Genomic DNA, 15566 nt, shown 5'->3' on the forward strand with positions numbered 1-15566 from the left:
GATCTTTGATAAACCATGATATTTATCTTTATAAGCACTTCATTAAACATCACTCTATCTAAAAAAAGAAAAATTCAGCATTCAAGCAACTAAGTGGTTCAACCACCCAATAGAATACATAAATTTTGTAATAAAGCAAAAATAGTCACTTGATTAGATTCTGCAATTTGATTACTAACATCATCTTTACTTAAATAGCACAAGATGCATAGAACCTAACAATGTTTGGAAAAGTAGAAAGAATTACTAGGAATATAAGGAGGCAGTTTCCTGCTTTGTTTATCCCAAATTGATCACAGCTAAATCGCCTCATTTCTTCCACAAAAAGCTTTTCCATTTTTTTTCTCAGCAAGATGAAGTTTATGGAAATCACCTCATGGATACACTTTATTTTTCCAATTCAACCCCCACTTGGGAAAAAAAAAATTCTTTTAGACACTAATTGCTGCATCAAGCATTCATTTAGGAAAAACAATGACATTGTAATTAGAGATCTTTATATTTTAACCAAATAGTAAAAATTACAGTAAGCAAGTATTTTCCCATATATAAAAATTTACATATATCCTTAGTTGGGTTTCTTCAACCATTGAAAAATAATTTTAGAAGTCACTGAATTAAAGAAAACAAAAACCAAACTACTGGCTACTTGGATCTAATGCCTCACTCTCCTGTTTAGAGACAAAGACAGTCAGATTCTGTCTGACTGTCACACTTTCTTTTTTAAATTTTGTGTTTCTGCAGTCTTCCTGTCTTATTTTTTGTCTGCCTCTCTAAGCCATCATTTCATAACTGCAATTAGAAAAACACTTGAGCATTTTCTCTAATTTCACATTTTAACCGAGTTTTTTTTTTAATGGATCACAAGCAATCTCATAGAAAAATTTCAAGTTCTGATACATTTTGCAAAGAGTAGGCAGTCTGTCCAGACACTGTCTGTTTGTCACCCCAACACAAACACAGAATCCTATTACCTACAAAGGTATTAGCAAAGTGCTCCCAGCTGAAAGCATTTATCCAATTCCAATTGTTTGAAATTCTAAAATACTAAGGAAGATATTGTTCCAGGAGCTACTGTTTAAAACAATGCAATGCCTGTTCGGAGTGCAAACTCGAATTTGAAAGTCTGAGTCAGTTTAAAAAATAATAGCTGTGCATCCAAAAAAATTTCTAAAGAAGCATTTATATGCCAAGCACATGTTTTTAATTTTAATAACATTGGCTTACCTAAATAAATATGTATAACCTAATAATTGTTCATTATATGTTTATATTTTTAAAATTATTCAATTTTAGTGAGTTTGCAAAGAAGCTAATGATAATAATGTGGAAAATACATATCTGTCAGTATCAAGTTGCAGTGGTTTATGGGCAATGCAAAATAGTATGTTGAAAAAGAAAGTTCTATTAAAAAGTAACTGAAAACTGCTCTAATTTTAAAGGGAATAAATAGAGCCATAATCTTATAGGATAATGTCAGATTTTTAAAAATCTGATTGTGTTCCCTGTACAATCGTATTTGTTGGCATTTATATGAGAATAATAATGCTTTAAGGTTATTTTCATAGTTGTTCACTTAACGTGATATTAACATCAACATCTTCATAATTATCTGAGATCACCCATTTGAAAGTGGTGTGGCAAAACATGTTAATGGTTAAGACCCTCTGCAGTTTTAATACCAAACAGATTAACACATATGAAAGTAATAGTATAATTTGTGCATTGAATAATATGCCAGGCCAATTCGTTTGGGTAGAAGAGAATTCTTGTGAAATGGTACCCTTTTTAGCTACTGCTTACTATTTTCTGAAATGCTAAAGCAATCGGTTGGCTAGAAAACATGAGAAATATATACATGAGAAATATACATCAGCGTAAGTGATTGTATGGACTTTGAATATTACCCTATAGCTTTGTCATTGAAAAATTTATGAAGCCATCATTTCTGAAATTTACTTTGAGTACAAATCAAAATATTAGAATAGAAAGGTGATAACATGATAGTGAAGAAACAATCCAGGAGAAATTATAAACCAAAAAAAAAAAAAAAAGTTAAGTGGGAAAGGATTATTTACTGGTCAAATGACTAAAAATTTAGTTTATGATCACCAACAAACAAATGTGGATCTATACCTTACACATTCTTAAATAATAAACAAGCATACTTTAATATGTGCTGAAGAATCTCATAAAAATATTGCTCTGCCTCAACTTTCCTCATCCTTCAGAAGTTGACCTGACAGAAAAAGTAGTATTCATTAAGAAAGTTGTATGAATCATAAAATAATTATCCATCACACTCATGGTTCTTGAATCAATGTAAAAAAAGGAGACTTCACTTCTAAAACCTTATTGTTTAATAATCCTTGTTACATATTACATGCGTCAGGATGAGGTGTAAACCCATGGAACTCAACTGAATGTAACAAATGCAGACATCCCCCCTCCCCCGCGCCCACACACACATAAATAATGTTAAAACCAGCATTTTGTCTGATGCCATGGTGCACACCTGTATTCCCAGGTACAAGAAAGACTGAGACAGGAGGATGGCAAATTGAGGCCAGCCTGGGCAATTTAGCAAGAGCTTGTCTCAAAATTTAAAAGGGTCGGGGATGCGGCTCAGTAGTAGGACATCCTTGGGTTCAATCCCCAATGTTGCAAAAAGAGGAAAGGTGGGGGGCGGGGAGAAGCCAAGGAAGGAAAGGAGGAGGGAAGGAGAGAGTGAAACATAAAAACCAGTAAAGAAAAGAAAAGAAAAATCAATATCTTATAATTCAGCTGTGCTTGAAAAGGGGTGTGGGGTTTGGGGGGGATGTAAATCATGTTTTCCACTTAGGCAGAGAGAATCCATAAAAAGAGATTTATTATCAAATCTTCTTTTTGAAATGTAGTATTTGTTTTTTTTATTTAAAAAGTGCTTCTTAGTATAGAACTGAGTAAATATTACAATTTTGTTAAACAGGAGCCAAGATTTAATTGTCTGTGAAATATAAGGCTTAGGCCCTGATTTGAGTTAACTACTGTTTAGCTGATACAAACTAGACTAGCCTGCGTGGTGACCAAAGGCACCCAGAGACTGATTTACACAGAAAAGCTGCCCCGAAAGAATTAAGAGTGGGCTGAAGGCAGCCACATGCCTGCAGAAGCCCATCCAAAGGGCTTGGAGCTTGATTCTTGCAGCAGATTTAAAGTGACTTTGCACAAAAAGTCAAACAAGAATAAGCAGCTATGGAAAATATAACAAATCATGCTAGAAGTTTAGAAGCAAGGGAGAAAGGGAAATCCAGTAACCGCTGACTTACACTGAAGAAAAGCTTAATGAGGATAGAAATCGGGAAAGGGGGGCCTAGGAGAGAAAGGAAGCTGATAAGAACACAACACCGATCTCCATGTGGGCATCATGCTCTTTATTGTGATTGTGTATGCCTCAGTGGCTCAGTCAGGAATCTAAAGTCTGTCTCCTCTAACACCGCTCTGCGCGCCCTTTGCATGGGGGTCTAGAAAGCCTCCCCGCCCCGCGCCCGCCTCTCCCCGCGCCACCCCCTCCTCTCCCAGCACAGCCTCCGCGGGTCGCTGCCTCCACCCGCCCAGGGTGCGGAGGAGAAAGCGGACGGCTGCAGATTTGCCCCGGTGGCACCGCAGCCACAAGCCAACCCGTAATTGCAAAGCAAACAAGGCTGAAATATTGGATTGGTCTCAATCGTGACAAGATCTACGCTTTTGCCGCCAATTTGTTTGTGCAGCTCTATTTAAAGGCACTTGATTGAGGAAATGTTGAAAATAGCGGTGAGGGTTTCCCTAATGAGACCTCAAGAGGGAAGCGGTGGCCTTCGCCCAGCACCAGGGGCTCTGAAGTGAGGGTGGGAGAGAGAGGGACCGAGAGAGAGGCGCGGTTAACCCCTTCCTGCCCGCCTGGAGCGAAAAGCCCTCGGAGATGCGCTGGCGGAGCAGAGGGTCTACCCCTCCCCAGCGGTGACCTCCCCTGGCCTAAGCGGCGAGAATTCGCCTCCTAGGTGTCGGGAACCAAGATCAAAACAGACCTTCATCACCAAGCCTTTGGTGAACTTAATCAGATGGAAGGGGCGGCCCAGCAGCCACAGTAGTGGCTGGGGAGCTGGAGTCTAAACCCGGGACGGAGGCTCTGGTCGCGCCCCTCGCCACCAGACTTTCCCCAGCGACACCGCAGACCTGCATCTTGCTGCCCTTTGGCCATCATCCAGGAGGGCTGAAGCCCCGGCGATCCTCACGGAACCGCGGTTTCGCGCGGCTTTAGGACACCGAGCATGGATAGTGTGAATCCGCCAGAAGAGATGCGCTGGCGAGAGGAAGAGGCGCAGCAAGGACACACCTGGCCGACTGGCACCCATCGCTGTCGGGCTGGACCTTCTGGTAGCTGAAGGGTGAGAAAAACGAACAGGCAGGAAGAGAAAATGCATGAATGTTTATTGAGCTCAACCTGTATATCAGACGACTCACTCTTCCGAGCGCCTTGATCTCATTTAACCTAGCCCACACACTGCTAGGTCTCTGTCATTATCCCCACTGTGCAGGTGGGGAAACTAAGCTTGGAGACACAGAGCAAGATGACACAACCAGTCTGGTGCCCAGAATAGAGAGGCCATCCTGCCCAGCCCTGGCTCTGGAGCTCAGGGAGCTGGAAGTGGGTAGAGAGGCCAGGCCAGACCAGGCATGCTGCAGGCCCAACTGGTCTAGAAGAAGCTTTCTTCAGTTGTCCCAAAGGCTTGATGATGAGGGTCTGTTCTCACTAGCACTCCTCTACCAACTCCAGACATTTCCAAATAAAGGAAACCAATCTGACTGCAAATGGGATACCAGATTTCCTACACTTCTTCTCCAAGGTGTGGAAGCATCTTTCAGTGCAGAGCAGTAATAGGGCTGTCAAAGAACCCAGGTCACATGAGGCAACAAGTATATGTACAGAGAACCAACAAAGAGAATATGAATGAGAAAGGAATTCAAAGGAAAAGCATAAACTTGATTTAGGAAAAGAAGAAGGAAGCAATTATCTAGAAAGGCTTCCTAGAGGAGGTATCACTTAGGTTGGGCCTGGATGCAACAAAGTATGGATTCTCCAACATGGAAGGGAAATGAGTTGTTTGCAAGAGATGCTGGCAAATCTAGGGGTTCCAGACCCACAGATGGAGAAGATGCAGGAGTCACCACCTATCGCCACCTCCTGGCTGCCCTTCTAACTTGAAGAACCACAGGTTGATAAATCCCTGAACCAAAACTCTTATGCCACATACAATTGAAAACCTAAGCTTGGAGGTAACACTGGTGGGTAGTCTTTGACCCTTCTGGCGCCCTGGGTTAGACCAAAAGGAACTGTCAAGGGCAGGGACTGGAAAATGGCACTAGGGGCGCTCTCACTAGAGAGCTTAGCTACCAGAGCCACACATTCCCCTGCTTTTCCCAGGAGTATCTGATCTGAGATGTACCTTGGCCAATTAAGTTTCTTCCTGAAGTCACAGGCAGATGTAGAATAGGAAAGCGAAGACCCCCAGGAGGGTGGGGAGGACTGGTTTCAGTTGTACTTCCCTAAGAATGAACTTCGCCTTCTGTCAGCAAAACAAAAAAAGATCAGTCACACCCATTTAGTGAAGTCTCCAAATGTATTCTGAATGGAATTTTGCTTTTTCTGTATGCAACCAATTTCTGCGTTTGAAGTTGGATGCTCTGCAAGCAGAATGCAATTCCATTTTTTGTTCCTCGAGGTTTTGGCCTGTGTTAACTTAAATGGGCACTCACACAAGTATTAAAAGGAAAACCATTTCTTCTGGAAAATGGAAGAAAGTAGTGCTTCTCCAATCACAGCAGAGATACATAATCTGTAACAACAAATTAGCCTCCTAGTGCTGCGCATTCCCAGCAAGCATCCTGCCTTCTCTGTTTATATTATAACTTTTCTGCCTGCAATTATTTTTATTTTAATTTTCTGTCACTTTAACAGAAACCAGAGCCTTTTCTTTTAATGTTTTGTACACAACATGTTCATTTTGATAAGATGTTCTTTCCTATCCTCTTTTAGTTTGCCTTTCCTTGTTTAGAGTTCTGTATCAGAAGTTTCTAATATTTCTCCCTCTTTTTTTTAAGAACTTGTCCCTGTCTTGCTTTATTTGTTTGTGTGAAATTTAGTTTGAAAGGAGATCAGAGAGAGCAGGAGGGGTTTGTAATAAGAGAATGACCGAATGACCCAAAGGCTGATTATCTATCATTAACTGGAGACTCGGTGTACCCAAATTACCAGGGAGACCTCAGTCTGTCGGATCCTTACCCGGCCAGAAAGGCAAGCAAGGAATGCACACACTGAAACAGGCTCATGGCATTGCAAATGAGAACACAGCTCACACACATTTTCTTAGGGAATTTTCCTTCAAAATTCAATTTGAGTTGAATGAATAAATTCATTAGATTCTGAGATATCATATACAGGTAAAAAATATCTTTCAAAAGGCTAACATCAACATTTCTGTAACTTTTTGTGTGTGTGTTGTTTCGTTAGGAGCAAAATTGCAGTTAATTGTCTAAGCTCCAGAGAATATTGAGAAATCAAGCCAAGCTGCTTTTGATCTGCGCATACTGCTAAACCCAAGTCTTGTAAAAATCGAGGTTTGCCATTAATATTGACAATAAAAGTGTTTCTTTTTGTTAACCTGAAACCTAACCATCCTGGCTCAAGGCCCTTGTCTATAAGCAAAGACCCTATAAGAATGTAGAAAAGGTTTGGAAGGAACTATATCAGAGATAAAGAAATCCATCTACGTGCATTTGCAAAGGAAGCTACAGAATAGAAATTCCCAGGAATGAGCACAACACCGCTGTTGGAACTGGGAACGCGCTCAGAGGCCTCAAGTCACAAGCAAATCTTTCCGTCACATAACGGTTTCTCCAAAGCCCCACGTTTTAAGTTACCATTTTCATTCATATTTTATTCTGAACTCCAGACTACAGTGCATGCTGGTTAAAATCCATGAATTACTACTTCCATACAATGTGTATGCAAAAATCACATTTACTCCCTCATCTGAATGACTTCCTCCCGGCTTAGAAGAAAAGAAATTTTATTACTTTGAATTCTTAATCTTCTTTTTTTCAGTGCTGAAAATGGAACCCAGGGCCAGACACATGCTAGGCACACACTCTACCACTGAATTATACCATCATCCCTCAAAATATTTCTATGTATATATAATTTGCTTAAAAATAATGCGGGTGACTGACAAATCCTGCGGGATATAGTTTCTTAGGCACTTTTTGCTTTAAACTGTATATTTTACTGTATTTTATTATAAAAGTTGCAAGAAGTAGCAAAGATCAGATTAACCATACATACCTCTTAGGATTAGTAGTCAACATTAATAAAATCTCCCATATATGTGTGTGTGTGTGTTGTGTGTGTATGTGTATGTATATATATATATATATATATATACATATATATACACATATATATATATACATATATATACACACACATATATATATATATATAATGCTGCTCTTGAGAGGCCCTTTTATGGCATTATCTTTTGCCTTTAGCCTCAATAAGTATTTTAGCTTTACAGACAGACCTGTCAAAGAATTTAGTCCTTCCTTATCAATGAAAACTCTCCAGAGTAGCAGCACAACTAAGTTAATGTGGGGCTATCATTGTGAACTATTTAGAGAAAATGGAAATTCTACTGCCCATAATCTGGATATTAAGATTTTTCTTAAAAGACTTATGGATGAACCAGTATCTCATTCTTTCATACAAATCTCAGGTTCAGTGACAGGAAAAAATCTTATAAATCTAATATTGCTCACAGGCAAGTTACAAGGGAAGGAAGGAAGGGAGAAGGGAGAAGGGAAGGAGAGTGGAGAAATGTACAGGCATTTAGCAAGTCCTGGTTTTCTCCACTGACTTAACTGTTTCTTAATCAGAGTTGGACTGAAGGATCCCAAGCAATCAGCACCTCTACCACCATCAGTACAGCCCCTCCCCCCCACACACTCCCGGCCCTGCCACAGAGCTACTCTGGAAGGGGAACTGGAGGGAAGAGAGCCACTCCCCAAATGCCCACCCTCCTCCGAAAATCCAAAAAGAAATTGCTTGGAAGAAACAAAATCACATAGAATCCAAGGTAGCTTCTCATGCCCTTTATTTTTTAAATATTCATAAAATTCCAAACAAACTAATGTGTACTTTGAGCCATTGTCACTTGCCAGGTGGATAGAGGAACTGCAAAACCCCAGTTAGAGGGAGTCCTTTGCTACCACTCAGTTGATACATGCCTTGTTGTTCTGGATGTCCTAAACATTCTGGGACTAAGTGGCTAACATGTAAAATGACTCAATCCCACCATAGTACAGAACAGGAATTCAGAGCCATCAGAGTGTTACCAGAAGCACTGTCCTTACAGCAGGTGGGGCTGAGATGAAATCCTTAAGAACACTGGTTTTCTATCACCACCCAGGTTTGACATCCTTTCTCGGCTTCTTAGCATGTTCTAAAGTCCACTTTATTATAGATATTTAGAGGAAATGCTCAAATTTATTTCTACTACTTCAGTTAGGAAAACAAGGTGAAAAGAGATTTGAAAGATGATGAAGGGAATTGAGCCATAATTCCTGTAAATATAAAATGTGTGTTTATGGCCTTCTGGCCTGGTTCTTTTCAGGTCCAGTTTATTTTGAGTTCTCATGAGCAAAACACAAGACACAAAATTGCCCTTGCCTTTGAAATAATAAATACCTTGAAAAGATCTGTATTTTCCCTAAAAACAGACTGAAGTTTAAAAAAATATTTAGTTTAAACCAGATTGATTTTAAAAGTAGTATCTCACAACACCAAAACGTTTGCTCAAGTCTTTCTTATGCTCTTTGAATATTTTCCAGGGGAAGTAGTGGGAGTAAAGTGACAAGAGACATGGGCACAAAATAATGCTGCTCTGCTTGTTTGGCTGGAGGCAGATGTAAGGCAGCACAGTGGGTACACCATCAGCCACCAGGAAGCCAGTGGACACAGAATCTCCCCTGAACCTGGGATGCTTCGCTATGACTCAGTCTCAAACCCTGGGTGCTCCCTCATCTCTGAAGGAGAAATACAAAAGTGTCACTTCCAAGATTTTCTCCCAAAACACCCAACCACATCTCCTCAGTTCCTTGGACCCTTTGAAAACTATGAATATGCATCTTTTGGGGTGCAGCATACCAGAGGCCCTATTAGTACAGCCCAGGAGTGGGGCTCCAAGGCTGACAGCTAAGCTGTATTCCTTCCTCTCCCACTTTGCCCTTCATCACCATCACCAACCTCTCCTCCACCACCACTACTACCATTAACTCCATCACTCCCTTCCTGCATGGGCAGGGCACTAAAATTGAGAGCAAAATTAAGCTGGTTTCTTAGCCTATAGTTTTCCAAAGCAGCAGGTTAACCCAGCATCCTGGGATTCCTGGAGCAAAATGTCCAGATTGACATTGAAAGGAAAAAGTGAATGTGTACAGCTAGTTGATCAAGTTGATTGTTAGTTGATCAAGACCAGTTTGTTTTCCCTGAGTCAGTTACTACAGTTGGGGACACCACTAGAGTTCATACATTTGTCCCCTCTTTCTAAGCCACTTAGGGACCCATCTTTTTAAGGCTCTAACCTCTTTTGGGTTATTGATATAACAGGAAGCTTTAGACCCCTGGATCATGGTAATTAGTTGATGATAACGCTGTCAGTGAGGGGTGATTTCAGACTGGCATCTTTTATGACAACCACTTTCTGACCATATTGTCCATTAATTTTATCACTGTGGTGTTATCCAGGGCCACAAATCGATTCACCCGTTTTTTTGTTTGTTTGTTTGTTTGTTTGTTTCAATTTAATAAGCCTAAGAAAAGCTAAAAGTAGAAAATTTTGATCCTTCACAACTGAGGCCACTTGCCTCTGGTGAACACTTTCTCAATCCCCAACCCAGTTTTCCTCTGGATTATTCCTCAGTCCAATCCTCCAAAACTCCATTTCTGAAAGTAGCCCAAACAACTACTTTCCCTAAACTTTATCTGCTCCGGGTGCAACTGTCTTACTTTGTCTACCTGCTCCCAAGGCCTAAATGTGTTTTTATAAACAGATTTTTTAAATGTATCAAATGTCAGAGGATTGAACTACCAGTATTTACACATTCCGAGTTTGCCTCTTGGTGAAAATGTAAACAAAGTCCCCGACCACACTACCTGTATTCTTTCATTCAAGAAGCAGTTCTTAAAAAGACTCTTCTTGTACCCCAAACTGCAGACCCACTCAAGTTGGGAGTTTTGAGCTGTGTGGAGGTGGCTATTCTGTTCTGATACCAAATGTAAGCCCCTGGTCTTACCAGCCAGCCTGGGTTCAGCTACTCCGGTGCTCTGTTCTGGCCTCAAAAGGCTCTGCTGGGTGCGTCCAGGGTAATTGACCCCTTACGAAAATAAGAATCAACTCCCAACCGAGGTTTTTACATCCCTCTCTGAGTTTCCTTCCTCTACTGCCCAGCCGGAAAGCCTGAAAACAAACTCTTTCTTGGTGCTGCTTCCTCGGGAGATAGTGGCAGGCAGGGCGTGGGCCCCTGAGTACATGGCTGTACCGGAGTTGGACGCCCTCCATTCCTGCTGACCTGGCCTTCCAGCCCAAACCACATAACGGGTGGCGAGGGAGGGATCGATGGTCAAGGAAAGAGCTAGTCTTAGGAGTCCTTAGAATGAGGCTCCCTTTGAGGCCTGGGACCCGACTTCACCTGCCCCCCAAAAGCGATGCCCAAGGTGCAGTCATTGATCTCTCTTGGCTACTCTGGCTATGTCCAAGGCCTTCCCGGCCCTCTCCAGCCTCTGAACTGTCTGCCCTCCACTCCTTCCAATTTACAGCCCGAGGGCTCCCGTTGACACCCTTTTCCACATGAACTCCATCCAGCGGGCAGAATCCTCAGACACACACCAGCCTCTCCATGCGGCTGGGGCCAAGCATCAAGGGTGATTTCAGCTCCCGCCACTGACCACCCCACCCCTTGCAGTTTGAGAGCTTTCTCAAGACGCTCACGCCACGCGGGCGCCGCGGCCCGGGTGCCCCGCGGCCCAGTGACTTACAAGTGGAGATCCATTTTCTCTTATAATGCGTTCAAGATCACCAAGGCCAGCAGTCTAAACATCCACGAGCCGTCCTCCCGGCCTGCCTCTTAAACTGGCGTTTAATGGTTCCCCTCCGATAACTAAACCTGCTTTCCACAGATGCCCGCTTTTATGGGAGAGGCAGGAATGCAGAGATATATTTATGTGTTTGTTCATAAAAACTGGAAAATAAGCTCTGAACACGCTGTAAAAAATATTCAGTTACTCACCAAACAGGCTAGTTAAACCAGGAGAACACCGATACCGTCCACGCCACCGATTCGGGGAATCGAGGTAGCAGCACTTTGAAATCTTCCAAAGTCTCCGATGGGGCTGGTGTCCCTGAAGAATGTGGAAATGAGAGCATTTACAATCAGTATGACCGTTTGCCCGGGGGGGTCTCCACCGTGATCTACCCAACTTGTCACAATAACCTGAGCCACTCCAAAAACCTCTAAACGAGGTAACTCAATGGCTAAGTAAAGAGCCACTGGTCTGGCGTTTCCGACCTGTGCCAGGTCAAAGGAGCACCCTTCCCCGGCCGCGCGGTGTATCCTCCTCCGCAAAAAGAACTCGTGCGCTCCCAGCCACCCCTTCTTGGGGTCCTCGCGCCTGCTGCTCAGTTCTCGATCCCTCTCACAAAACTGCATTAGGCTTCCTGCTCGCTTCTTGCTCCGTTACCTATAAAACACTTCAAAAAGTATTATCTGAGTTCCTTTTTTTAAAACCAGGAGGAAAAAAAAAAACAGACTGATACTCTACCTGATTCGAGATTCTTCAATATTTGAGACTTGGGGGAAAATATTTTAATAGTGAAGCATCTGTTAAACACTTGCATTAACCTCTGGCTGATTAAAAAAAAAGTTTTTTTTTAACCTTGCCCCCCCCCCGTTTCAATTATCTTATGGTTATGAAGGGACAGCCAATCCTGGAAGAGGACCTCGGCAATTAGCAACGTGAACATCAAAAAGTTTTATTGCGGAGTGCGCGAGGCGCCGCCTCCGCCGCCCCGGGATTGGCGTGAGGAGCCTCTGACGACATATATTAACCCGAGCGGCCCTAAAGATGTAACTGTACATGGAGATCTTGCTGGGAAAATCCGCTTGCTCCCCTCACGGCGTCCAGCCCAGGAGAACAGCCGCCGCCACCCGGGAGCTCTCTCCGCCACCGCGCAGACCCCTACGAGATCCCAAGCCACCGCCTTCGAGCTCCGAGGCGCCTTCCGGGCACCAAATCATTGCCTTGAAAGGAGAGGATCTGAGAAAATGGATTCACTGAGACCTCTCTGAATACCCTCCGGGAGATCCTGAGAGGAGCGTGGACACGTTACCCGCAGCTAAAAATCACATTCAAGGACCAAAACAACAACCAAAAAATTCATTAAAACAATAAGCGCCCAAGAACCCAGACCGAGCTGGTGGGGGGAGGGGAAGGGGCGGGAAGGGGAGGGTCGCATGGAGGTAGCTTTGCAGTGAGCTGTCGACCCTGCCGCCTCCCCGCAGAGCCGGGCCGGCTCCTCCAGCCGCGGCTCGGACTCGCCCCCGGATTCCAGGTTAGCTTCAGTGCCAAGAGCGCGGCCCGAGCGTGGTGGAGTCCCGCGACTCCGCGAAGCAGCCTCGCAGGAGCGCAGGCACTTTTGCATGAGCACCAGAGGATTCTGCCTCCGCGCAGCAGCCCGGGAAGCAGGAGCCGGCGCGCCGGCTGTAGAGAAAGGCGGGAGCCCGCTGCAGCGGCGGCAGCGTCCAGGGGCGCACGGTGCCGGGACCAGCTCGCCGCGCCCCATGGGGAGCTGGTGGCCGCAGCGCTGCTGAGGCGGGCCCGGCTGGCCAGGCAGGGGGCCGCGGCCCGGGCTGCAGCAGCCCCCACTGCGGCTGCCGGGCCGGCCCGGGCGCCCCGGGGCTGGGGGGTGGGGGGTGGGGGAGGACGCGGGGCGCCGAAGCAGGGGCCCGGGCGGAGGGAGCGGCGGGGCTGCGCGCACGCTGGGGCGCGTGGAGGGGTGCAGAGGGCGAAATGAGTCTGGTAGGGGGTTTTCCTCACCACCCCGTGGTGCACCATGAGGGCTATCCGTTCGCCGCTGCTGCCGCCGCAGCCGCCGCTGCAGCCGCCAGCCGCTGCAGCCACGAGGAGAACCCCTACTTCCATGGCTGGCTTATTGGCCACCCCGAGATGTCGCCCCCTGACTACAGCATGGCCCTGTCCTACAGCCCCGAGTATGCCAGCGGCGCCGCCGGTCTGGACCACTCCCATTACGGGGGAGTGCCGCCCGGTGCGGGGCCTCCTGGCCTGGGGGGGCCGCGCCCGGTGAAGCGCCGGGGCACCGCCAACCGCAAAGAGCGGCGCAGGACTCAAAGTATCAACAGCGCCTTCGCCGAACTGCGCGAATGCATCCCCAACGTGCCCGCCGACACAAAACTCTCCAAGATCAAGACGCTGCGCCTGGCCACCAGCTACATCGCCTACCTCATGGACCTGCTGGCCAAGGACGACCAGAACGGCGAGGCAGAGGCCTTCAAGGCAGAGATCAAGAAGACAGACGTGAAAGAGGAGAAGAGGAAGAAGGAGCTGGTCAGTACCGTGGGGCAGAGGGCGGTAGGGGGTGCGGGGTATAGGGAACAGCTGCGCTCGGCTTCTTTCCAATTGGGCTGAGAAATGGCAGCCCGCATTCTTTGGCTGCATCCAGCGCCAAGGTTGTTTGCACCAGTTTGTGGTAGGGATGGTTTCCTGCATAGGCAGAGGAGATGGGGGAGGATGTCAGCTGGAGGAGGAGAAGGTCTTAAGAGAGACGCTTGGTGCTTCTGATCTTCCCTCCGGGTTATCGCTGCTCCCCCAGGCACTTAGGACGGGCCTCCCAAACTCTTGGTCCGGATCCATCTCCCGGTCGCACCGTCCGGACCTCTCATTCACTTTCCGTTAGAGCCCTCATTTGGCCTCCAATCCAACCTTGCTTTAAGATATTTTTAAAGTCAGTCACCCAGAAACTCTCCATTGCAATCATTTCACTATTGGTTCCATTTCTTCGTCCAAAAACGAGTTTGCCACTGATTCTGAGCCTTAAGAAAGTTTTATGGTTGCTCCCATTATTATGCCCCGAAGACTTAAAGGTAAACATTAAATAAGTACTTTTAACCTCAAAATACAGCTCCAGTTTCTCTTTGGCTACAATGTAATTACCCAGATCCGTATACTCTACCACTATTTCTAGTTTTATGAGCCTGTACATTTTAAGACCCCCCCCCCCAAAAAAAAGTAAATATTACTATGGTCATTGTTACTAAGCAGTAACTCGAAATTACACTGAACCACTTAAAGTTTTCTCAGATTCCTACCAAGTTCTTACAGCGTAGACAGGGCTATTGCCACGAAGGTCCTGAAAAAATAATTTCCATTTGCGAGATTTTCTTCTTTGAGACTAGCGGCCCTTTGATCGCTGCATAATCGATTGACCTCTTGAATAACCCGAGATTTCAGAGGCCTTGGCAGAAAGGCACTGCAGAGCTGCAGGCTGAATGCCGCTGGACCAGAGGCCCAGGCCAGGGCCGAGTAGCCTCCCCAGTTTTCCTAGAGCGTGGATCTGGGATTGCTATTGAAAACAGAAGATAGACTTAGCGCCAACCACCGCTGCCACCCGCTACACACACACACACACACACACACACACACACACACACACATATCTGGAGTCAGAAAAAAAAAGATCCCCGGTTCCTCCATAAACGACTGGAAAATGGACGGTTGTTTATAAATTTGCCGATCCGGTAGTTGAGCGCTGCAAGTTGGAGGCCTTGGCGGTAGACTGGGCATTGCAAACCTTCATAACCTTACTGCAGGGACTGGAACTTGGAACCATCCCCCCAACTCCCACCCCCAGCCTTTCCTCCTCTCTTTCACTGTTTCCTCTGACCCAGGAAGCGCGAGGGTGGCGGGGGATCAGTTATCCTCTCTGAATTTCTCTTTTCATTTTTCTTGCCCACCTCCTTTCTGCCCAGAATGAAATCTTGAAAAGCACAGTGAGCAGCAACGACAAGAAAACCAAAGGCCGGACTGGCTGGCCACAGCACGTCTGGGCCCTGGAGCTCAAGCAGTGAAGAAGAGAAGGAGGAGAGAGCGAGTGAGTCGAGTCCAAGGCGCCAGAAGCAGACCCAGGACTCCGGGCAAGCCCTGGGGCTCCGCTCCGAGGACTTCTTGCATTTGGATCATCTGGTTTATTTATGTGCAATTTCCTTCCCCCTCTCTTTGGCCCCCTTTGAGGCATCCGCTCCCCACCTCCCCCTCCAAAAAAAAAGTGGATATCTGAAGAAAAGCATTCCGTATTTTAATATGAAGAGGACACTCCTGCGTGGTAAGGGATCCCGTCGACTCCTAGATTCTCTGTGTGTGAATGTTCCCTCTTGGCTGTGTAGACACCAGCATTGCCCCCTCCTTGCCTACCCAGCTC

At 45.5% G+C, this 15566-nt stretch overlaps 1 protein-coding gene across 1 annotated transcript; it reads left to right on the top strand.

Moving 5' to 3' along the window:
- Positions 1-13141: 13141 nt before the first annotated feature.
- Positions 13142-15216, top strand: Hand2 (heart and neural crest derivatives expressed 2). The gene is made up of 2 exons (XM_026389757.2): positions 13142-13696; positions 15118-15216. Exons 1-2 carry the CDS (start codon positions 13142-13144, stop codon positions 15214-15216), a joined length of 654 nt encoding a protein of 217 aa, XP_026245542.1.
- The last annotated feature ends 350 nt before the right edge of the window (positions 15217-15566 follow it).

Source organism: Urocitellus parryii, chromosome 14 (assembly GCF_045843805.1).
Source record: "Urocitellus parryii isolate mUroPar1 chromosome 14, mUroPar1.hap1, whole genome shotgun sequence".
Classification (NCBI taxonomy): Eukaryota; Metazoa; Chordata; class Mammalia; order Rodentia; family Sciuridae; genus Urocitellus; species Urocitellus parryii.